Genomic DNA, 25,932 nt, shown 5'->3' on the forward strand with positions numbered 1-25,932 from the left:
GGAGATGATTAATAAGTGTTCCTATTTGTCTCTGCAACGAAGGAATTTACGAGTTTGAATTTCTCGGACGAAGCATATGTTGCCTTCTCGATGATCGCGAACGGAGAATTCAGGTATCGGTTGTCTCGGTGCATTTGATAGCTTCGGAGCGCACCGGAGCGGAACAACCGCGGACGAGAAGTGAAAGAAACAGCTCGTGAATACGCTAATAAGACGAAAGCTTCCAGAAGTGGCAATAATCGGGGAAGCGGTCATAAACGGCACGCCTGCCCCCTCCTCTTCTCCCCCGGCGTCGGAACAGAGGATAATTCGATTCACGAGGGAGGTACTCGAGTAACGAGCTGGAAAACCTGGGTAGCTCCGCCGGAGAAACACCGTATAAATAAAAACTGAACGGGACGGGAGAGTGGTTAGTTGCGTGGAATTCTCTCCCAGCACGGGGAGAACTTCCTCCTCGAGCGGCGCCGAATGATAATTGCGTTTCTGCCGGCGTTAATGTACAAACTGCGCGAATTTCTCCGGGGACCCTGTCCGGGATCAAGAAACGTCTTACATTCAGACCTTTCTTGAGTCCTTCGGAACGCATTTGCGCCCTCGGATTCCTCTGCAACTTGTTTCCTCGGATCTCTGGATAACCGTATAAACTGAAATCCCATTTGATGAGAAATTAACCGTTTCACTCGACTCCGATTTCCGAAATCGTTCATCTAACGTTCACACTCAACTTTGATAATCGGGCACAGAGAGTTCTATAAGAACTATAGATTCAAGAATCGAATATTAACCCTTTGCACTTCCAAGCTTTTCACTAGAAATCACTATTTGAAACGAACCAATGAGAAAACATACCTAAATTGAGAAACGAAGCTATTTTATATAAATGCTTCACATATTGTTGCATTATAGAAAACTTAATATTATATACAACACTTTGTAATTTTGTTATATCGAATCGAATGGCGACTGAGAGTCACCTCTCGAGCGCGAAGGGTTAAATTTCGAAACATTGTGGAATTACGTATCGCCGAGGCGTGTACTTTCAGCGTGCACAGTCTATTCCGCGCCCGTCGAATCCGAGTCAGCCCAGAAAATCGATCTTCCCGGGGATTCGATATTTCCCCTGTCAGGAGAACGAAGTCGATCCATTAGCCGGTGCTTCGGCGCTTTTACTTTCGTGCGGTGCCTGTCTATTACATTCTTGTTCCCGCCGGATTTCGCAGTTACCCACGTCGCGAGGCAACCTTTGTCCATGAGACCGGCCGGTTTAATAACATGATTCAAGGAGCGGCAGCGATCGGCGCATTAAGGTCAGCTAGGTCGAGGTGTATAAAGATAATAGCCCAGCCACCGACCGGCGGGCCGGTCGGCCGGCCGACCGACCGGACGAAACAACGAATAAGTTCTCTTCGTGTCCAAGTATGTAACGCGCGCGTGAGAGATTCATTAAGCGTCCAGCTTTCGGAAACGTATCCCATCGCCCCCTGACATTTGCTCCATCCCCGTGACTGACGGATCGCTAGAGACGAAAATGATTTCCTCGCCCGACTAATTGTCAGTCACGCCGCGCGCGTTCACTCTCATTATACCCTGTTCATTGGTTAAGGAAACCGCGCTCTTAACGCCGAGCCATTATTCACCAGTAACATTCGCGTTAATTACGCACCGCGAAAGGGCGAACGAAGCGATGTTACGTTCGAACGCCGCAGAAGTTCAGGAATAAGTATCTCTCGGGCGGACTGTTTACGCGAAACACTGTTTTCCGACGAAGTTTCTTCGGCGGAACCTTTCGAAGTTAATAGACCGGTTATTATTTTCGAAAGTGGGAGCACCGGCGACCGTAGAATCGCTTTCACGCCGGGGTATCAACTCTGAAATTCCGCTCTCGGAAGTTTCCCCGACAAAAACACTCCCGTGAAACGATCCTCCAAAACTGTAACTTTCTCTGGATTCTTCGGTTTTACCGAGGTGTTTCTTGCCGCTCTCCTTGGAACGTCAGAAAATCTACGCGCGGTAATTCGCGTAATCTCGCAGGAGTCACACGCAAATCGGCCTCGGATCGTGAGAAGATCGTCGCGTGATCCGCCAATGGTTCGCGCACCAAGGAAATCCTGTCCACCGTCGAAGACTTTCGGGGTTCCCACTAATGATGAAATCGACCGATGAACGGCGTAGATCCGTGGTAACGGGTCACGGGGGTCAGGCCGCGCAAAAATAATAATCAATCGAACGACCGGCAAGTGAGCGAGCCGGGCAATTACGCGGTGGCGGCGGTGCCTGTGCTGCGGTTTGGCCGGGCCAGGTGGGACGAGGACAACCGAAGCCTCCTACCGCCTTTAATTCACCTCCGTCCCCCCGTTCGCGGCAGCTATCCCCCTCCTATCATAACGTAGCTAACAGCTCGAGACTCCCTCGCTTTATTATTAAAAGTTAAAATTCCGCTGGGAGCCGGGCCGATCTTGCGGCGGGCGAACCGCTCCGACCTGCTCGCGTCTTCCTCGCACGCCTCTCTCTCCTCTCCTCTCCTCTCCTCTCCTCTCCTCTTCTCTTCGCCTCTCCGCCGCTTTGACTGACGTCCTGTTAAGCAGGTCGACGCGCTCGCTGAGAGAGCTGTACGGCGAGCGCGATGGAAGCGGACGGAATTTTTGGTAGGATCCCGTACGAGAGAGGTTCCTGCGCTGTCGAGATAATAATTCTCGAAAGTTCCGTCGAATTTCTTCGGTTCTCTCCGCGAGATAACACCGTTAAATTGCCGCGTGCTTAGAGCAGACGTCACGGAAATGAAAGAAACCTATTCTATTATGCATTACCGCTCGAGTGTGTCCCATCGGGCATTATTTGACACCGGACTATAATTCACGACAGGCACACGCCGGCTGTAATGAAATTTCCGAGAACGATCGGAGGATTTTTATTACCGCGCGGCAGCTCGCGCCGCGATTTTAAAGTACAGAAGGGTCGCGACGTGTTTATCGTAAGATAGGTGTTCCCATGGAGCCTCGGAAAACCTGCAAACATTTCCCGACCACTCGGCCGAAGTTCGCGCGAATTCGGGCCACCATAATTGTACCCCGGAAGTTTTATCTAGGAATAGACAAGCGCCGATAAAAGCAGAATTTTTCGAGTGCGGGTCGTTGTACCGTTCGGCAATAAAGCTGGCAGCGCCGAGAGGATCCCCGTACTCGTTCGAGCGACGATTTTTCCCCGGGACGCGTACATCGCCGGCTGGCAACCGGAATTGCCGAAAGGCGGTAAAACTGTCCGGCCGGACGGCGAAAGGGATCGGCGGGGCGCGAATTACGCGCCCCTCGCGCCGAATGTCCGTTTTACTCGTAGGAGTGATTGAATCGGGCTGGTATCGTCTGCGATGGAATATTTAACCCCTTGCAGTAGGAATTCTTCCACTGGAGATATCCAACGTCGTTCAAACTCTAATATTCGATATTAACCCTCCACGGAGAACTCCAAGTTTGCTTACCAAAAAATACCGTAACGAATGACAAGCGAGAAAATCTTGACAGAAGCGACCTAGCGCAATACTTGAGTTAATTGCAAATATTACGAAAACAACAGCGATAAAAGTAACGAAACGATTCGACCTAGTAAGTAAAAGTGCCCTGTCGAGCTTGATAATTTCCTGCCCGACTATCGACCGAGAATCGCTTCTCCAGCGCAAAGAATGAAAAAGAGAAAAAAACCCCGAAGATACGATCGCGCAACCCACGACCCGTCACTTATCGTTTCAAATTTCCCGGCTCGCGTACGCGACGAAGAGACGAACTCCGCTCGATCGGCATCTAATTCACTGAAGGTACACGTGTAAGACACTCGAGCCGCTACCGTCTTGGCGGACGATTCGCCGTGCCGATACCGCGGCCCAATAATTTGTCCGGCGGCGATTTTTTCGCCGGGCTCGTTTGCGAGGGGTACAAATTGTTCCGGGAACGCGATCGAATCGATCCCGGGGTTGGACGGGTTTTTTTCGGCCGGATCGTTCGCCGCTTAACGGCTCGACGCCCGGCCGTATAACCGCCCTCGACGGCGCACGGGGACGGACGCTGCGATCGCGGAATAATTCGAGCGGTCCGCCGACTCGCGCGATTACGTATTATGCTAAACACGCGAAAATGGCTTTTTAAATGGAACATCTACATTTATGTGGCGCGGCCCCCGATCAGAAACCCCTCGGCCCGGCCCCCGACCGGGCCCCGGCTACGGGGCCATCCGTGGAACGCGTAAGTACCGGCGAATTAAACGCAATTTTCGTCCATGCGAGGTATGCATAACAAATTGTCGACGACGCGACTGAACGTCTTTATACGTGGACGCTCGCTGGCTGCTGGCCCCCGAGATCGTTATGCACGTAGCACGGGGGCAGAAGACGGCTGTTTCCGTCCCGCCGACGATTACAATCCAATTATTATTCCTGCATAATGGCCCAGCGCTAGCTTGATTGTCCCGTGGCCCTGTGTGTACTCACCTGCCTGCGAATCCGGGGTGGGATCTTGATCGGTCGCGTTCCGCGGATAATAAGCCCGATAGAGGAGATGCCCGACGGGCCGCGGCGGCCGCGAAATTGAAAATTAAACGTTCCGCGGCTGTCGGGAATTTCGGTCCTTGCACTCCGTTCGGGATGAACGCTTTTGGGACGCGCTGCAGACCTTGGCGTAGAGCATCGGACGCTCGAAAATATTTCAGATACCGAACTTTCGATGTCTAGTTTTAGTTTCCCGAGTCGTTTAGAAGCTTGATTACTTGCGAGATCAATTATTCTATTTTTTTATTCTATTTTTAGGATGTTTTCGTCGGACTGTTTTGTATTAGTCGCTTAATTGCAGCGGATGATCGAGGTTCTACTGTACGTGGATCCTTTTGTTACACCGAGCGTTTCTGAATAGTCAGTAGTAGTCTACCAGAATCTCTGTTATAAAGAATTAAGCTTGAAAAATGGTTCTGTCAATTAACCGAAACAAGATTGGCAGTTTCGCAACAACTTGTACAACACCGGCCGGATGGCCGGCGTTCTTCTATTTTCTTATAATCACGTATCGAATCGTGTCGCGTTTCGCGGATCGTAAGATCGGAAACGGGCCGATCCGGGGGTCCAAGGGGTAGATTACGCGCGAAATTGAAAATTGAACGTTCCACGGCTACCGGTGGACCTGGACACGGCGTTTAACTTGAGGATGCTTTTTCTGTTCCATGTGCTGCCCGGGCATCATCTCCACGCAGGACCCGACATCCGTGAGTATGGGTTATTAAGCATCACGAAATGTTGCAAACTATCGGCTACGAGGCAGAGAGGAGGGGCGAAGCCGCGGCGGCAGTTAGCGCGAGCAAACGGGTTCCTTTCCAGTCGCGGACTCTCGATGCCCGTCGCCGAAAAAAGTCTCGCGAGTATCGCGTTTCTTGCTGCGACCACCGCAGCCTTGTCGGCTCGATTGTGACGCTCGCAACGATGCCACGATCGAAATTCGGCCCACGAATTCGAATAAGATTTTCCTTTGCCTCGCCTCCTCGACGACGAACGCGCGAGTCGGTATCATCTGTGAGAAATTCGGATCGAATCGAATATAAAGGTATCCGAGGGGAGTTAGAAACTCGTTAACATTGAAAATACATTTCTGTCGCCAAGGCACAGCGATTTATTGAGTAACCGACGAGGGACTGGACTAGTTTTATTACCAGCTTTACATTAGACCAATTAGCGAGCTGTCCAGTGTCCTATCCTCTCTCGTAAAGACGCGAAAAAAAGTAACTGGGCGTGATCTCCATGAAAAATATCGCTCGAACGTTGGCCAACTAAAATGAGAACTAGCTCGAGCTAATAGAAACTAATAATAAAATGGCGGGGAAAAAGTAAATGTTTAAAGACAGGTTCACGGATAGAAGTATCGGTCGATCTTAAAGATCTCGGCGTTAACGATCAAACGGACCGCATTCCATCGCGTCGATAATCGGCCGAGGGGTTGATTCAACGCTCTGAACCACCTCACGAGCATTTTTAATCGTGTGCTTTCTGTTTCATATCCCGTGGACCGGCCACTCGTCGAAACCACGCATCATCGCTGCGCCCGGCACTGGAACCTCACCCAATTCAGGGCGTAAGTAGCATTTAGACAGCGGCGCCGGTAATAGCACGTTATCGTTGCCGCTCGAACGAGGTCGCGTACAAAACGCGCCATTAAACGTCGCTTTCCCTCGGCCCAGGTATGCAAACACTATATACGCGTATACCTGGCGTCCCGGCCGAGCCTGACAAGCGGGCCGATTACTTTGTTGCTATCGAGCGAACGATGAAATCGCGGGAAACGAGAAAAAACAAGGGAATGAGGGAGGCGCGAGCGTTTACTCGCACGAATCGATAATTTTCGAGCGGTCCGCGACCGGATCGCGTGAACTCGGCTACTTATTGAATCCCCTGGCCGCGCGTAACCAGCCGCGGCGCGGGAAAACGGCGCGGAACCGCCGTCTAATTACTCGGTAATGGTAAGACCTCGGGCGGGAGAGCGACCATCGTTCGGTGTAATTTATCGCGATGATTCCCTCTTATTCCCGCGGGCCACGGAGTCGCGGGGAAAACGGCGAGCACGCGATCCGACTCGCGTGCAGCGAGCCCTTCCCAGCTGCGGCCAAGGAAATGTTGTTTACGAGTTGTTTACCGAAAGGTTCGCGTTATACATGACCCTTTATGTCTCGGAGATACCTTAAAATGCCGTTCGCGTTAGATCACCTTTGTAATGGATCGACAATTTCCAGTCGAGAATGCAACTCTCGGCGGACGCTCGATGCCGCGCGGTGGAATAAGCCGGAATATTTAATATCAAACGTCGATAGCATTACGTGTGATTTCACGCTCGTCTACTGGAAGGAAATGCGAAACAGTTCTAGTGAAAAACTTTCGAACGCAACGAGGTAGAACTACCCGACAATCAAATTACCGAGCACATATTTCCTAACGCGGGTTACAAAATTGTATTTATTGTATCGCCGACGCGCTCGGTAGTTCTAGTAATCATTCCGTTTGATTTTATCGAAACCATAGCCTCGCAGCAGACGTTTGATTTGCAATTTTCCAGCGATTTTCCTCGGTACGAGGAAAGACTTCGTTCGCAGCTACAAGACAGGCATCACGCACCGCGAGGAACGCTCGGCTAGTTATTCCATTCGTTTCCCACAGGCCATTCCCGTCAGTATCCCGATGCGACGCGATAAATCGGACGAGTTCCTTTTTCGTGCGCTTCCGATCCGCTCGCTCGCCGTGTGTCGTGCAGGATGAGGGATCGGGCAGAAGGCGAGCACGCGTGTCTTCCCGTGCACGGCCGCGCCGCAATCGCGGGATCGGGGCCCGCGGTTAGGTCTCAATTAACCGGCAGATTTCTATCGGACCGGTGCTTCCTTCCTCCTGCGATTATCGCCGCAGCTTCTGCGATCGTCGCGCGACTCCGCCCGAAATTACGGCCGCGGAGATCGCAGCGATTAACCGACGGATCGATGACGTGACGATGGCTTTTCTTTTGCTCGGTGACTGCCAACTTTGGTGCCGGTATCGACAGCTATCGGAAGATGCGGGCATTATCTTTCCGATTTCGATGATGGCGGCAGCAAGACGATCCGAAGGACAGATACCAGGCTGAAGGATATCGATCTTTCTGATTGTTCGAACGTGGGACAAGGTTGCTGTTCTTGTCTTCCGATCGATATACTCCCTTATGTTCATGTAAACGTATCGCGTAAGGATCATGATTATAATCACAAACGGTTAGGAAAAAGTCGTGTCTTCGAGGGATAGTTTCCACAAATTTCACTTTCATATTACCTTCTCAGACTTCTTTCCATTAAGGAGACACAAAGGTCTTCCCAAGGAATTATTAAATCGCTCGAAACTTCGGTAAGCAAGCTCTTAATTTCTACAATACGGAAATCACTCGATTCAACCGACAGATATTCGTAATCTAACCTGAAAACCTCTCGATCGCAGCAGAATATTCCAATAGAGGACACAAGTGAAAAGCAAGGAAACGAGAAGACAAAAAACTGCCGCGTAGAGGAATTCCGCGATCGGTATCGGGTCGCGTTTCACGCATCTGCGACGGAAACTCGGTCCGCGGCTGGCCGCGGCACAAAAGCTTGCGTCGGGGCCCTCGGGCCCCGGAGCGAGGCCACGAATACGAAATGACGGGACGGATATCTGACGTCTCTATAGTAGTAAAACGGCGGGCATGCGTAGCCGTCGGCCACGGCGGGGGTCCGGGAGACGTCGTCGGGGACATCGGGCGCCGCGGGCGGCCATTGTCTCAAGGGAGTCCCAAGGGCGAGCCGGGAAGGGCCCAACCCCAACGGCTGACACGCACGAGGGGGTCGCAGCACCCCGTCGGGGCCTCCGAACCAAATTAATAACCGAATCTCAAGTATTCCTATTTCGGGCGAGGAGTTATCGGTTCGGGGCCACCTGAGCCCGGACGCCGGCCCAGGGGCCCAGGGGCCCGACGTCACACCCACGCGGCTCCTCGGATGTTATATACCCGGCCGGCGGTGACTTACGGCGCCGATAAACGATATTTACGGCGTAATCGTTAATTAAAATATATTGGCGGCGGCGGGCCGCCGGAAACGGATTCGCGCGAACGCGTGTCCGCCGGGATGTTAATGAGCCACAGTGTACGTCTCAGTTAGCTCTTCTTATTTGTGGGGCCCGGTGTATTTGTGGAGGATCGGGAATCCCGTCGGACCGTCGATCTTTCGGACTATTTTCGTCTCGTAAGGACAGTGGGTCCGGCAACAGTGTTCCTTTCCGTGGACCCCTCAATTTCGCGTTATTATTGAAGGTAATTTGATCGGTGTTCATTTAGCCGGAGCAGTAAACCGAAGTCGTTGGGGCCGACTTGGTAATCATCGTTCTCGGCTGTAAGTAGTACGGTCCCGATAAAAATGAACCTGGCGACAAGTCGATTCGTCCGGGTCGTTTTACAAGCGGCGAAGGACTCCCATTCGCGGCCCCTCTGTCGGCAGACAACACCTCGCCGGCTGGCTTCGATTAAAGAAAGTAATGATCGAGCGCCGCCGCGTCACCGGACAATTAACGCCGGCATATAGATACCCACGCGATAATCGCGCCGCGTTTTCGTATAATACGGCCGCGAGACCCGGCAATTTGTAAAACACGATTCATCGGCCTCGCCCGCGTTCGGCTTCGGCCTCGGGACGCACACTCGGAACCGCCACACGTACGAGAGGTGTGCCCTTAGCCTTTTTCTCGGACCTTTTTTTTCCCCTCTTTCGAACGGCATCGCGCCGGTATATCGCGAGTGGCGCTATAAGCGGGCAATTAAAAGCGTGCAGCGGGGACATTTATGTTGGCACTAACTGCCCGTTAAGACGGAGGAACCACCTAACCGTGGAAGGTGTAATTGGCCAACGCGCTGAACCTGCAGCTCGTAAAACAGCGGGCGTGCCCGGCCGGTCGCAGTTTTTCCGGCGAGCCGCCGCCGCTAAGCAGCCGCCGCGCGTACCGCGGAATTTTCAATTAACGGGTTCAGTGCCGTGGGGGTCACCGGTGACCGCCGCTCGACGTTTCCGCTCCTCCCAGCTGAATAGAGTTACTGTGTCTTGTGTAACTTAAACGATCCGCCAACTTTTCGATAATATCAGAGTCGTGTCTACATTATTTATCTGCAACTTTACACTGTAGATATTTCATTCACCTCGAAAGACTGAATATAATTGGATACTCTATTCCTTGCATTATACGAGTCGCTCAGATACGAGTTTCCGCTATTTCTTGATTTTTATCGAGATTCTAATGGTGTAAATTATATTCTTTCTAATTATTAAAGGATTCACTCGTTTTCTTTAAGTCAAACAGCCCTTCTTTTTCGAATGTCCAAATATGTACAATTATTTCAGAAGCCATTACGTGAATTCTCTCGATTTTTCTGTGCTGCAGTGAACGTTGATCGACTTCTGTACTTTGGCACTGGACGCGTTAAAATCCAGCTCCGCCGATACACCACCCTCCCGTCATCCCCCGCGCGAGACCGTACACCGGATCGGATCCACTTTTCCTCACGAAATCTCACGACCCTGACTCTCCGCCGGTGGAGAGATCATCGGCGAACGGTTTAACGAGAGGCTTAATTAAAGCTGCCTAACACGCGAGACGAATACGCGCGATATGTCGGGGTTGATAAACATTCACGATATAATTAGGAAGTCCGTTTCAACCGCTCTCGGCGTCGGAGGCAGTATATAAATTAACCCTACGCAATCGTAAATCGCTCGCATTCGAAATGCCATAGAAACATTGGGGGAAAGGGCGATAAAACGCGCGCCGCGCCGCGCCGCGCCGGGCCGGAACTCGGGAACGACGCGTGTTCATCGCGCCGCGCGAGGAAAAAACGCCGGGGGGAGATTCGCGAGAACCCGCGGAGGGTGACTTGCGAAAACCGTTCGGGTAACGAGCGTTTCCCGGTCGCGTTATTAGCGCCGATCCGCGCGAGGATAGCGCTGTCTGCCGCAGCCTTTCCACTTACAACTTCGGATTCACGTTTCTCAGCTGGACGACGGAAATCAAATTATACGGGCATTTGTTCGGTTGCATTGTATTAGCCTCCTATGATTCCACTCTTTCGAATGAGCCTAGAGTACGCGAGGGAAACTCATCGGCGTTCTTGAAGTACTTCATTCTTGAGAATGGCAAACCTAATATCTTTCCGAACATTCTACGTACGAGTCAGCGTCTTTAACCCTTTGCGAATGAACATGGATATTTCGACGTCAAATTTCCATATTTGAAAGACTGAATCTCATACAATGATTCAATTACTCGAACACCAAGAGGTCATGTTCTTTCTATCGCTAAGCAGTTGATATATAATTTATCCTCTGCTGAAGGTTTAGTGTGTTTCAACGAATCTGTAGGTTAATCTCTGTAAGCTGAAGAAGAGTATAGATGTTACTTTAGAAACAAATTTATTAACCAGTTAACTGTGGAATTTAGTTAAAAACCTCTGGTTCTGCGCGCAGTAAAATCGAAAAATGGAGCGTGTACTCGTCGAACGCAGTTAACTGGTTAATTACTCGGTATACACCTTGTACACTCTGTCTCAGCTAATTTTTCGGGATCGTCGATGAAGGAATACTTCTAAACTCTCGTCGCTACCATTTAGGCGAGAGCGAGCCACCGAACGACGGTTGCCTCGCTATAAGCTCGCCGCTGGACCCTGCCCGGGGGCCCGTGGACAGTTTCGTACCGCATAATGGGCTCGTTACGGTGTCCAGGCCGCTGGATATCCATTCCACCGACAATCCATATCTCCCTCGCAAGTTCGATTAAAATGCCAGACGTCGGGAGGTGAGATTCCCCCCCGATACGCGATATTGTTACGCGTGTACACGTTGTAACTGTCCGGATCCGTGACGAAGTCACGCGATATGCATTATGCACGCACGTAACGCCGCGGTACCGCCGGCAGACGTTTCCGCAATCACTCCCACGATGCACCGGGCTGACGGTGACGAGTGCCGCTTTGTGAGAAACGAGCCATTGATGTTACACCTATGCTTCTGCTCCCCTTTTCCCGACCGCGGATCAAATCGCCCGATCGCGCTGTCTCGTCGATTCCGAGCGGCGTTTCCTTCGACAACACCCGTGAATTCCAACCACTGACATTCACGCGTAGGGCTACTAAAATAAAAACCAAGTCCATAGTCAGGTTAAATATATTTATTACGCGACGTGGCCCTAACGAGGAATGCCGACTGACTGCTTTTCCTCAGTTGCTTTTCTAAGAACCATGTAAATTCATGATCGAGTCTATTTTAAAATATGAACATTCCGATTTCTACTGTAGGATCTTTCCTATAACGACTAAATTCCTAACTGCAGGCCAAGTTTCTAAGGTAGCACCCTAATGCGACGTGGATTTGACTTACTGTTGGAGAAGTAGATCGCGTCCCCACTGATCTGCCCGAGGACTTCCAGAATACTCTGTCGGGATCGGTAGCTTGGTGGGGGCATCGACCTTGGGCGACCAATTCGCTTCGTTCTGATTATAGCGTTCGGTTGCTCCGGTTGCAACCCTTTCCTTCTACCTATTTGAATACAGGGTACTTTATGTCGGTCATAGATAGCATCTTAGGAAGTAGATTCTCGAGGTTGGACAACGTCTCGGTAAATTATGGATATATTGAATATATATATATATATATATATATATATTCGGTTGAAATGTATAGATTGAAAAAGTACAAGGGAACATTTTAACGAGCCGAATATATTATATCGACGCGACCAAATTGATTAATCAACGTTAGATTATTATCTGGAGATTACATTATCCCCGAGCATCAAAATTGCTCAGCCTTTTGCTCCATATTCCCGTCAGGTTTTCGGTATTCGCGGAACCTCGTTGACAGAGCTCGACGCACACGGGAAGACGCTGTTAATGTCGCATGAATTTAAAAAGTAAATTACGCCGGCCGTGTCGTACAAGCGGTTCGCGCGCAGCTTCAAGTGTAAATACAAGGAGGGATATCTTTATTACGGCTAATTCGTTGCGTGCCCGTTATTCCAGGAGAAAACGCTCGTTGCGAACGTGTTAACGTGCACGCGGAGGGACGGCAGCGGGAGTGCCTAACGAAATAATTGTTACGATCGTTCGCGATAATTACTATCATTTCGCCTCGTTATTTTTCGAGCTGCCCCGGCCATCGCGATTCCGCGTTTACGTGGCCCGGCCGACGCCACGGTTTCATATTTAAACCCGAGAAACTTTGTATCCTTTTATAATTGCACCTTGCCGTTCGGAATTGGATAATTTGTGGAGCACTGTAATCAGCGTAACGCGATACGTCACGGGAAACGTTTCTAGAAATCCGTTTCGCTGATTTACGCTCGAGGTAAATTGGTCGTCCCATTAAAATAATGGACAATATTCGAACCGCTGTTCCCCCCGTCGTTCACGGTGTTCGAAGGAAAATCATGTATCTTTTCTTTCTGCCCGGAAAAATCACGTATATAGAGGTAAACGCAAATAAATGATGCGCATAGGAAAGTAATTTACATCCTCTAAGGCTTGACCGTGCAAACCGCCACGAGACATTCAATTTAATTATGCAATTACCGTTTATAGCTATAAAGCCTTTTTCAGCTTGCCGAAACAGTTAACCGGCGTTATATGATGAAAAGGCGTCGCCGACACCGACGTTTCACCGAAGGTTCCACCGGCGGTTAATTAGCCCGGCAGATGTCACCGAACCGGTCCCCGTTGTTCTTTTAAACGGCCTTACGTTAGATGGGGATGGCGTAATGCATAGGTGTAAGGTGCACGCGACAATCAGAAGCATTCGTAGAACTTTCTCTGGATCCCGGCCAGCTGTTCGTTCGGCCGAAGCCGAAGAAATGTCGCGGCGTCACGATCCGCCGACGGACCTCCGACGCCGATATGCGCCGTGGTTCATTACAGCAGCTGCATTACCTGTATATACGCGACGCGTCATTACTTTTATTAGCATAATGACAGGCGAACAACTCAATTTGCATGGAAAATCACACAGGTCCGTAACGAAGTTCGCCCGCGGATCCGTGATCGTCCTTCTGGCCCATTCCGCGCGTGTAATAAACCTCCGCGAACACTCGCTCTACGTACCGTATACACTGTTCTAGAAGTTTAGAGCGACCTTCGTTCTTGGAAACCATTCCGCGGAGGAACAGATTTGTGAATGCCACTGCGAACTTCGACGTTAACGAGGAAATTGTGGTGTATTGAACGTCTCTTTAACCAATTGAAAAGGAATTCTAAAGAGTTTCGCTTATGCTTGTGACGCATGGAAGATTTGTCTGCAATATTCAAGCTTGAAATTTAATATTCACCGTCTCGTGAAATGTAATATTTAACATTTCGAATATTACGAAGCGTTATATTTAATATCTGCGATATTCGATCAATGTTTCACTTTCTATATCAAAAGCTATATCTGAAATTTCCGTTGAAACTAGAAACTACCGAATTATTTATGAACCGAATCATTCCACATATTCGCAACGAGTCCAATACTTATTCTGTTCGTCGCTAGATTAAAGAAACAAGCGAATCGCTCCATAAAGAGGACAAAGGACGAAACTTTTGAGTGACAGTGTACACTACCACATGTCCCCGTGTCGCGGGTAGACGAAAAACATTGTTGAAAGCGTCCGAGGGTGCGAAAGAGAGGTTCGGCGAACTCTGGCGAGTACCTTGAGCCTCGCCTCGATCCGTTCGCGCTGGATAATTCTGTATCATCATCGAAATTGCAGCCGATCGTCATCCAGCTCGTCGTCGATCATCGTCCTCGTCCTCGTCCACCGGTTGATTGAGAGTCGCCGGGGATCGTTTGCCACCGCGGCCGATCGAATCGTCCATTCGATAATTTGTGCGGGTAATGTGCCCACGGATTACTCGGTAATCGTCTCGCAGCCGTCCGCCGAATAACGAAATCGTCGCTCTTAATAATATCGTTCTTCCATTTTATTGGCAATCCAGCCTCCCAGGTATTCCCGCCGAACGATGTGTCAATCGACGCAGCAGGCGCAAAAAAGATGCGCTCCGCTTTTTCGTTTTCGTTTTCAATTTAGCATACCGCGCCGTCAGCTCGGCTCAAAAATTACTCACCGCGGACTGCGGATCGACGAGAGATCGCTCTTTCTGCCGTATAATTTGATCGTTTAATCGATATCGATCGTTCTACCGAGAGGAGCGAAAGTTTTCGAATCTCCCATGGAAACGTGACGATCGAGCACTGTCCGTTCCTCGCGAAGAATCGGCGATGATCGGCACGACGCTGAGACAGCCCCTAGTACGCGGAACAACGCGCGAACCCGAGTCTCCCCTTTTATCGGAACGCCGTCGCGTCCCATCGATTTGCTTTATTTCCCGATTCCTATCGCTAATAACGAGGAACGTCGTCGATTTATCTGTCGATCGACCGGTTCTCATTTCGCCGGCCTCCGCAGTCCGCGCGAATAGCTTCGGGATCCGAATTTCACCGGGCTGGCTTATTAAGGCGCTGCAATCTCTGCATCGATACCGATCTCGCGGGACATTATGCAAATAGAGCGGTAAACTCGATCGATCGACGCATAGAGAATCATCGACCGGAAGGAAGGTGTTTTTCGCGTGTCACTCGAAAGTTATTTTCGCCCGAATACACCGGGGACAGGTGCTAAGTTTCTCGAGTGTAATAAATCCTCCGAGCACATTTCATATTGCTTACAATAATTAACTCGTGCGGTAAGTGCCGAGTTATTTCAATACGCACCGATCATTACGACAAAACTGACAGGATATTTTAAAAATCCTTCAAAAGACTTCATTGCCGGTCACGCGAACGTCTCGGGGAACTCCGGAGCGCTTCCGTTCGGTTAGGGTAGACTTAGGCGGTAGCAAAGAATTCTTTTCCACTCATCATTAATTCTGAACCTACCGAGCAGTTTAATTAACTTCTTGCAATTCCTCTATAGAATCTTCAATATCTATCGAGACTAATCGACAATTCCGCGTATTGCTAAATCAATCTCTTCGACGATCTCTCACAGAAACATCCGCAATCTTCCTAACAACTCCAAAATCAAGAAATCAGGAATTTCTCTTACTTATCTATCCGATAGTCCCACCGCCAGCGTTGAAGTCCATTAATTTCTCCAGCGGCGAGCAGAAAATAATCCGAGCTGCCTCCGCGCTATCCTCAGAAAACGCGTCGGCGAAGAGGATCCGGTCGGCGCCGGGTTTCGCAACGCGACGAAGTAAACGCGCGCCGGTTTCCCAAGAAACGAAGTCGAGGCCGGTTCACCGAACCGCGTCCCTGCGGCCGTAAACGATCGCCGGTAGCGTCATCCTGCGTGACCAGATGAGGACGCGCAGCGCAGCGCAGCCCGGGCTTCTGATTTTCGCGACGAACTCTAATAAAAACGCATCGCGCCGGCACGCTCTGGGCCCTCGATACCGATCGCCCTTTCCTCCCGCGAAAATATTATGTAAATAGAGCCTCGCGCGCGCGCGCGCGCGGACCGTTCCTCCTGCGAGGCCGGCGAGCACCGACACAAAGTGAGAGGGGATCCGCGCGACCGGATGCCGGCTGAATAAGAAGCGCATAAAGGAACATTTAACGCGCGCTTAAACGAAATTGCTGTAATCCTTCGCTCGGAGTGGCGGTCGAAAGCACCGCGAGAGGCCGGCTGCACCTCGAGCACCTCGAGCACCTCGAGCCAGGGGCGGGAGGAGGAGGGCGGGCGGGTGGAGACCGCTAGGGGGTGGAAATTCTGTATTAACATACCGATTTACATAATGCGCATAATTCGAGTAATTATGAAGGGAAATATACACAATTTCATATAATGGTGGATGTTTAGAGGCGGCCGTATACAACCATATAGCTGTATCTGCTATGGTTGATCTCTTCGTCGCGACTGAACCTTCAGTCTTTTCGTGTTCGCGTTCGCGCATGCATATGGATATGTTTGCGGCTGTTCATGGGTAGAGGCCGCACGAGTGCCGGAATATCGCTCGACGAGGTTACGTTTGATGCCCGAATAAACGCACGCGCGGAATCGCCTTCGATATCAGGTTGTCGTTAGGGAAGTTTTCGATTATTCCTTGGATAACGCGATTCGGGGGTTAAATGGGGGTTGGCCTGTCGGATGAGTCGATTCTGCTTTAATCCTTTGTGGATTTTTTGGATAGTTTCGATCGATGGTGCGTTCGAGTCGAGGTTTCAAATCCGCTGAACTGGCGAAGCAACATTGTAGCGGCTGGCCGATGCACGAGGATGATATTTGAATACCGAAGTTTATCGACCGGACGAATCGTTCTTTTTCCCATGCATACAGATGAACGGGTGCAAGCAACATCCGACGAAAAATAGTTTAACGAGCGGTCTACAGAGCGAGAAAACGCCGAGAGATATTGGCCGAGGTGTTTAGGAGCAGTTTCGCCAGCAGGAAGTAAATTGCCCGTTTCTGGGTTGCGAGGGTTCCTCGAAAAGTGGCCCGTTGCCCGTTAATGACGAGGCATCTTCGCGCCTCCCTTCTCTACCTGCCAGACATTGATTGATACGGCCGGCAGTTCTAGTGTATTTTAATTTACGTTTTCACACGAGGAATGCGGATTTCCTTCGTTCCACGTACCGAACCTGTCACGTTATACCCTAGCAATCTTCGCGCTTCCCTCCGACACGCGTTCAATCTCTCGCTTCGTTCTTTTTTTCCCCTCTTCATCGACGGACCCTTTACCCCGTAGCATCGTTAAGATTCATCGCTCGTTGAATTCGGGAATAACGTTCAGTTACTTGCGGGAGGTCTTAGGAAAATATTACAATCTTCGTACCGTGTTATACTCTTCGATATACGCTGAATCTTCGAGGAGATTAAGCACCCTTGAGCCTTGAGATTCTACAAACATCACGAAGACTTCGAGACCTCCAGAACTCTACATTGTCAGAGCTTTCAATGAAAGGCGCTCGAGACATTTGTTATCGGTGATGGCATTAATTAATATTATTGACAATAATTCAGTGTTTCGATTGGACACTCTGCCAAAGAATTAACCCTTTGCGGATGTCGACATTTTGCTGAGATCAAACTTGTTTCGAATACTCAGTTGCGAACAAACGATTTAAGTATTCGAACAGCAAGAAATCGGTACACGGTTTCCTTATTCTCCATGATTTAAGCATTCGGTGTTTAATTTAGCAGAATTTGCAAAGGTTTTGTATACTTTCAACAATCTTCGTCCGCAAACGGTTAATCGAAGATCAATCCTTCCCCGATAAATCCCGAAGCCGCGCAGCGCAGCGGTCCGGAGGCCGTTTTCGAAAGTTAGGCTAGCCGGAGGACCGAGAGGAAAGTGTGGACCCCACGCGGAGTACTAACGAGATAGACCCTGTTTATCAGTTAGCCCGTAGCCGGGGCGCGCGTACGCGGTCTCACTCCAATTAGCGCTACAGCCGGGGCTAATTGCTTGATATAAATCGCCGTGACTTAAAAAACCGGCCGAATAATTAGACGGCGTGCAAGCCGCAGGTGCAGCCGCTTTATTATGCGCGGTCCCGATGTTTAGCGCATTACCGGCTGTATTATTCTAATGACGCGTCGCTTGGGTCCTCCTCGCGTAATGAAAGGGGATTCGCAATCCTTTTTGGTACACGCATGCGAACGCGAACCGATTACACCGTTCCATGCTAATAGAGTCCATTAAGGGCTCGTCGATCGCATGACAATCTGCGCGGCAGCAATCTGAATGTCAATCTCGATGCCGAGCCTCCCAATTACCGTGGTTTTCCTATCATTTGCTTTGCATCCCTAGTATCCGCTGCTTTAGACTATATTTCCCCACTCTGCGCGTATCATCCCGGAGACAACATAATCAAGCTATATTAACACCAGATTTACGGACGTTTATTCTACACTCTATTGTTCAAACGTCTATAGAAATCGCGAGAATTGTAACTTCAAAACCAGAGAATCGATTCATTGCGGTAAGCGAATGTCGATATCGTCCACCATTTGTAGAAAATACATCTACATGCAACGGAGTCACAGGCTTCTACAATATCCACAACGGCGATAGAGTGCAAAGGGTTAATGGGTCAATAACGTGTTAACTAGCACTAGATCCTCCAAGTACAATCCAAGGAACACCGAATGCATATTTCAGTAACGCGAGAAAAACTTCCTAAGAGGCTATCGAAACTGAAGATTCTCATTCCTCAGCCCCGGACCGGTGTGACAGGATCTCCGAGCGTCTTCATTTACTCGAACTTTCGCTGTCTCTCTGCCCGAGGGTTAATCCGCCGCGCGTCCCGTGTGGAATCCGCGCGAAGCCGAGCCCGCAGACGGCCGAGCAAACACAGATGATCGACCACGGAAAAGGAATAAAACGGCGAAGGGAGCGAGAGGGATGGCGGGGAGGGTCTGGCTCGGCCGAAGGTGGAGGAAGAGGAGGTCCGCTCGAGTCGCGGTATCTCGAGATCTATCTGAATAATAACGTGTACGACAACATGTCAAATTATTCAGAACTGCGACGCACGCAGCCCGTACACTCTCTCGCAGACGTGCACGCGTTGCACGGGGGCGTGGGTACGTGCCGTGCCGCGTGCGTGCGTGTCGCTGTCGAAGAACGCTGGCCACGGGGTGGCGGAGGGCGGGGGTGGGCCGACATGTGTTCGCGGTGCCGGTGGCTCTCGACAGTAGTTTTATAATTGCCGGACTGAATATCGTGCCGGTCGTTCCGCGAGATTCGCGGGGCCTCGCGGAACCGAGCGTGACCGGTCAATCGACGACCTTCGCCGATTTTCGGCTCTCGTCGTTCCGCGAATCTTCATTGCCTCCGCGGAGACGCTCCGACAAGGGTGAACGTAGACATTTGTTTTTGAGTGGAACTTTGTGCATGTCGTAGTACATGTTTAGAAATGGGAAGTCTATACACGTTATAATTCATATCTACAAATGAAAAGCCCCATGGCTTTTTTGACAATGGTCTTCCGTTACAGAGAGATGAGTTGGAAGTTTGTTACTGCGATAGGATGGTTAGGTTACTAACAAGGTGTCGTTTCGGATCTTTGTTTCCTTTGAATAATCTCTGATTAACTTGTATTTTATTGTAATATCGTTTATCGTCTTATCACGGTAACATACGAATTTGAGACTAATTTCTTCTGAGAATGGAGGACCATTTTCGAACAATGGGGCTTTTCATTTGTAGACATGGATTATAGCGTGTGAGTTTCATTCGAAAACAGATAATTATGTCTGCTCTTCTTGCGAGTATAGCGAATTAATGAATCCGCGCTACGCGCTTCCAATCCTTCTAATGGTGACGTTAAAGTATATAGTGTTACTATATACATGTATAATGACGCTATAAGATATGCGGCATTAACAGTAAAAAAAATGATAAAAGCGTGTGTTCTAATAGTCCATTAGCATATCGAAGCCGCGGCAAATTAGATGTATCCGTGATCGGCATAGAAAGTTTCGCAAGAATATTCGGAAAACTGGAACGATAAATTTTAATGAGTTTCTGATTTCATTTACAGCCTAATAGAGCCTCTTAATACGCTATGCAAATCTCCCTTTGATCCTTGGTCTCTGTAAATTATTCGATAAGGATCTATATTTGCATAAACATCCACAGTCCAGTAGTAATTCAGATCACTGCCACGAAATCAAAGCAATTTTTCCTCCTGTACGAACCGCGGCTTGTAAATCAAGGTTCGCCGCTCGACCTTCTCGCATTTCATAAACCGTGACGAGTCCCATTTACTCGATACCCTCACCGTAAAAAGTAATCACCAATTAACAGTCTTACTCCATCGACGAGAAGCTCTTTCCACCGGAGGAAACGGTAGCTCGCGAGAACCGTAATTTCACAAAATTAAAAGTCCTCGCTTTCTTGTACGACCTGCCCGCGGGAGAGAGAGGGGGAAAAAAAGAAGGGTGGAACGATAATTTTATCGCAACCCCTTTCCTCGACTTCCCTGTTTCCAGGGCCGGGTGACAATTAAATCACAGGTCCCGGTTTGATCATGACGGATCGGCTCCCTTCGGAAATTCCCCCGGTTTTCCGTGGCAGGGTTCCGTGGAACGCGCGGCGGATCGGCACGCCACGCCGCTATCATGCCCGCCGCGGAAAAAGGCGGACGTTAATAGCGGTTACACTGTATTTGCCGGCCGATACGCGATTCCCGGAGGCCGGGCGTAACTTGATTGCCGCCTGTCAACGATCGTCCGCGTATACACTCGACGATAATTCGCCTCCGTGCAGTCGCGACACGTTCCCTCTGCCCTGCGCCGCGCCGCTCGGTAATGACATCCATGATAGATCTGCCCGGGGAACGTTTAATAGCGGCCACGCGAGCCTCGCGTCGTTTACGCGGTTACGTACCATTCGACAAATAAGAACGGGAGTATCGGAATACGCGGCGACCATTAATCCTGCTGTCTTTTCTGTTTCATGCTGATGGCGCTCCGTGGACATCGACGCTTTCTACGACCAACCGATAGTATGTAAGTAATCAGACCTTCGTAGTATCATTTCTCATTGCTAACATACGTGGAACGAGAGTATCGTTGAACCTCGATGTAGCAGAGTGTGCATGTTATTAGAATTTCGCGTAACAAGTTGTGAAAGTGTATAACATTGTTGACTGCGCTTTTCATATATTACGCGAGCTCCGGTTGCAGAGACCTCTCAGCCATGGAACAAAGGATCGATCCAGTTGCTTAACACGTTAAGCGCCATGTCAGCCACTGGTGACTGACGCTTCTGAATGACTAGAAAACAATCGTAACATACAAGACAACCGATGTGAAATAAAAATGTTTAATAAGGCAACTAAGTTGATAATAGTGTAACGCAAACGTTGCAACGCCAAACAATTCATATTCCTACTTTTCTTTGCTACAAAAGACAAACTCTATGGGAAAACGATTTTCGTGGCGCTTAACGTGTTAAACGTAAAGATCGATAGAACGACCGAGATCGTTTCAGTAGACCGCAGACCGAGGTCTCATTCAAATGAATCCCCGGCATTCTCCACCCTCGTCGATCCGCAACACCCTTTTCTTCGTTCGATTCCCGTGAAGTCCAGAAAGCAGGGATCGATCAGCCACGACCTCGCCGACCGGTTAACGCAAATTGGCCGCGTAACGGCAAGTAATAGAGCGGGCGTAGTTTTTCGGCGGCACGGGGGAGAGAGACCGTTTTGGTGTTCCGTACGGTCGCGGGATCGTCCAATTACCAGCGATCGAGAGCGGCTTTATCGATCGTAAAATCGAACGGCTCGGAGGATTTCGCGGCGTGAGGCTTGCCCGGTCCGATTTCCCGCGGACGCGTTTTTACGGGATCGAGGGACGGCCGGTTAGGTCGGCGGGTTTCAATTACGCGGCCGCGTCGGCCTGTCTGATCTCGCTGCCGCACTCATTATGTCGAATATGAGCTCGTGCTCGCTGTTCTCTCCCGCCCTCCGACGGCGGGCTACCACTCGCCGATCGACCCTGCGATACCGCCGTGTTGCCAGCCACCTGTGCGCGGATCTCGATCGATCGTGACCGCCCCGCCTCCTTCCCCCTGTGAATCGAACTTCTCGAAAAAGGGAACGACTGTTGTCGTTGCCGATTCAGAGGCGTTTCTGCCGGTACGAAGATGAGTTGCTCGAAGGATCTGTAGATTACTTAGAATATTTCACTTCGATACAATTCAGCGGTTGAATTAGAGATGTAGAGTAACGATCGATGAACATTAATCCACCTTCAGCAGATGAAAGATAAATAACGGAAAAGCAGAAACGCGATCTCTTGCTGTTCGAGTGATTAAATCGTTTAATAGTTTCATTCTCAAACTATGGAATCTTTCGAACTTAGAATCAACTAATTAACAGAAACAAAAGAATTGCCTTTATGGTCCATTCTTAGAAATGTACATTACTCGTAAATAGGTCTAGACAAAAATATACATCTAGAGACGAGTAACCCCAGTACGATTGAATAATGTCCCAATTTCAGAAACTCCTAGACAGTATCCTAAACGATCAAGCATTCTAGAAGTACCATAGAACTTTACTCAGCGCGCCAAGTAAAGAAGATCCCATGAAAAATCGTACCCGAGGATCCCGGAGCAGCCGGTCGGGCGGTCCGCGATTAATTTCCGTCGAAGGGCCGATAACGGGCCGTCGTCGAAACTTTTACGATCGTCATAACCGGGCGGAACGCGTGTTAACAAGCCGGCCGTGCCGCGATTCATCCGGGTAATCACCCGAATAAGCCGTGCGTCCGCGGAGGACGATCGGGCCGGGCCCGGCCCGCCGCGTAACCGTGCCGCGGACCGACGTCCGAATTAATAAATCACGTACAGACGAGACGTTTCCAAATGCCCGTGCGTGTCGCTATACAAGCAATATCTCTGATAATGACAGGTTACGCGCGACGATACACGAACTTCAATGTACCCGGCTACCAGGAAATGTCCCGCGAAGTTAAGTACCGTGGAACAAGGTCCGGTCGTTTGCTCCGTTATTAGTAGCGGTGGCCGCGCGTAGAAACTTGATCAAGGACGGCCTCTCCCCGCACGAAACCACGAATGCGATGCGAGGGGACGTTTCCTCGTCGAATTCGGATTGATCCACGCTCGTCGGTCTCTTTCGTTGTTCGTTGCCGTCCGTTAGACGAGCCGTTCGGAGTCTGTTAGACGATATGCTTGGCGCTGTATGGGGAGAATCAACCCTTGCACTCGAGAGGCGCCTTCCGGTCGCCATTTGATTTGACCCAGGAAAATTGTAAAATTACAAATTCAATATTAAATTTTATATATTGTACGAACACATGGAACGTCGAAATAAAATAGTTCTGTCACTCAATTCATGCAAGGTATTTCTTTACGCTAATCTCAAGAAATATCATTGACGTTTCATCGGAAAGTAATGAATATTTATTGAGAAAAATACTCTCGAGTGCAAAGGGTTAACTGCTAGCTCCCGTAGGTGACCGTGAAATGACGTAGAATTCTAATTCAATGATTACACCTTCCGTTAGTCATATATTATACACACGTGAGACAGTTCAGAGTGGTTTAATCTAAACGATTCAGTGTTCTCATGGTTTTAATGTACTTTCTGTTTCTGTTTAGCTCCGTTCTCTCAGTGTTCCTTTGACACGCAGTTTGTTGCTCGAGTCTGATTTATATGTGAGATTCTTCGTAATGAAATAATACTAGCCAAGACTCTCGTCACGTGAAACGGTCGTAAGGAATCATTAGCCCTATATTCTCGACGAGCAAAGGCGAGACAAGATTAGATTAGAATTTCTAATACGAACCAATGAATTCTACACTGTCGAGTAAAATTATCGAGAACCGGGAGCGAATCGGAAGCTGTCCGACAGCGTGCATCTCGCACAAGTGTCCACGCTTCCTTCCCGCGGAGCCGTAATCATGCGACTCCGTAACCCGGCAACGGTAATAGAGTCATCGTGGTTTTTTCTCACCCCCTCGCGGCTGTTCGACGCGCCCTCCGCTCGAAATAACGCCGGCCGCCGTATATTTAAACCTGTTCCCGAGGACTTTGTCACTCCCGGCCGTCCCACCGCGGGCAACATTTTCGTCTTTCATAATTATATTTAAACGGTTCCCTTGGAACCGATCCAGCCGGCGGTCTTGGTTCTTTTAATATTGGACAACTACCAGGATTGGTTTATAATTTCTCAGAAGGATTATTCGCATTTAGCCCGAGATATTTCCTCGGACTCGGCCGCGGCGGTGGCTTTTATTCACGTGAACCGCGCGCGATTAATTTGATTAACCGCTTTCGGGAAGTCGGGAGGGATACTCCCGACTCGTCGGATGATGGTTTCCGTGGGACCGAGTATGGTAATTCGCGAGCACTTCCACCACGCCCAGTAGATTGGTTTGTGGAAGCGATCAGGGGTCAACGAGATATTGATCTATCCTCTATTCTTGTAGCCGTGAGCAGCTTCTGCGAATATGTTCCGCCGTAAATGTGATGAACAATGTAATGAATAGTCGTAATCGGACGGGTGCACTTAACGTTTAACATGCACGGCTAGCAATCTCTGCGCTACCGTCTTGCCAGAGTGTATTCCGATCGAAATCCTGCGTCGCTGGGGTATCGGCGAGAGATTCTACTCTATTTTTCACCGGAAGACACCCTAAACACAGCGACAGCGGTCGCAGCGACGTGACTTCGAGAAATTACGATTGCCGAAGTTCAAATTGCATTTGAAAACGCAGCTGGAATTGAACTAGCCCGCTTGCTCTCGCAAGTATCTATTACAGGCTGAACGAATGTTAGCCTAATAGTCGCTAACTCTACCAGCAACCGTCCAATACCCACGGCTAGTCACCAAGCCTACCAATTAACCTACCAATACCGACCAGAACACGTCCCAGCGTTAACAAATAAATCGATCAACAATTCACCGGAATACACGGTTGAACAGTGTCGCAGCAGCCGGTTTAGGGGATGGGGCGAGGACGAGGGGGGTTGTACGGTGGAAAAACGATCGAAACCGCAGAATATCGTAACAGGCCGAATCGGCCGGAACACCGCCGGGCGCATTAAATACTGAGCCATTTACCGCGGGACCGTTCCCGTATCGGCGTTAAACGTTCGCCGACCGACGCGAGGAAAACACACCGGACCTGCTTACGAACGTGTACAGGGTGTCCCTGATCTACTGATATTCCCCAGGAAGCTATGAATCTATAAAGACTTCCTTTTCACGCGTGGAAGCCTCATCCTTCAATTTTACTTAACCTCTCGCGTCGCAAATTCATTCAGAGATTTCGCCAAACTATAAAAGAATTCTCTTTCTACCTATTTCAGCGGATCCAGCCAAATTAATATACAAGAAACTACGCGCTGCTCTTGCTGTTCGCGACTTGGTCTTAAAAATGCAAACGCTTCGTCTCGCCGAAATGTCGACATCCAAGGGTTAATAACTCTATACACTAATACTTTCCAAAACAATCTAGTATACATAACGCAACGAGACCATCGACATCTAGAACACACCGTCTGCAACGTCAGAACAGAAGCACCTCAAGCTCCCTCCGTCCGTCGCAAGAAATATTCCACGTCCTCGATTTCTTCCATCCATCTCTTTCCGACTGACGCCGCTCACCGTCGACGCACGCCTCGACTAAAAAGCTAATCAACTTTTCATTACCTTCATCAACCCTCGCGCAACACCGTCGATCCCCACGAAACCCGGCTCGTAATTACAACAGCGCCGATATCTGCCGACGATACATTTATCCGCGCGCGTAAGCATCAATTTCGAATAGATAAACCGTTAAAGGACACACCCTGTGCACGTCGATGCGCGTTCCACGGAGGAAGGACCAATCGAGAGAGCGACAGAGACGAAGAGGGGGGCGGCGCGGCCGG

General features: G+C 49.7%; 2 protein-coding genes across 4 annotated transcripts in view; both read left to right on the plus strand.

The window, feature by feature from the left end:
* Positions 1-6,101, plus strand: part of LOC116424988 (sosondowah) — an 86,890-nt gene extending 80,789 nt beyond the window's left edge. For both annotated transcript variants that reach the window (XM_076369596.1, XM_076369597.1), the window contains one exon: positions 5,230-6,101. In XM_076369596.1, the coding sequence (XP_076225711.1) occupies positions 5,230-5,259 (30 nt within the window). In that variant the 3' untranslated portion in view covers positions 5,260-6,101. The remainder of the gene's footprint in view (positions 1-5,229) is intronic.
* LOC143174175 (uncharacterized) overlaps positions 1-25,932 on the plus strand; it is a 273,986-nt gene that overhangs the window by 206,325 nt on the left and 41,729 nt on the right. The window lies entirely within an intron of this gene.

Source organism: Nomia melanderi, chromosome 7, assembly GCF_051020985.1.
Source record: "Nomia melanderi isolate GNS246 chromosome 7, iyNomMela1, whole genome shotgun sequence".
NCBI classification, from domain to species: Eukaryota; Metazoa; Arthropoda; class Insecta; order Hymenoptera; family Halictidae; genus Nomia; species Nomia melanderi.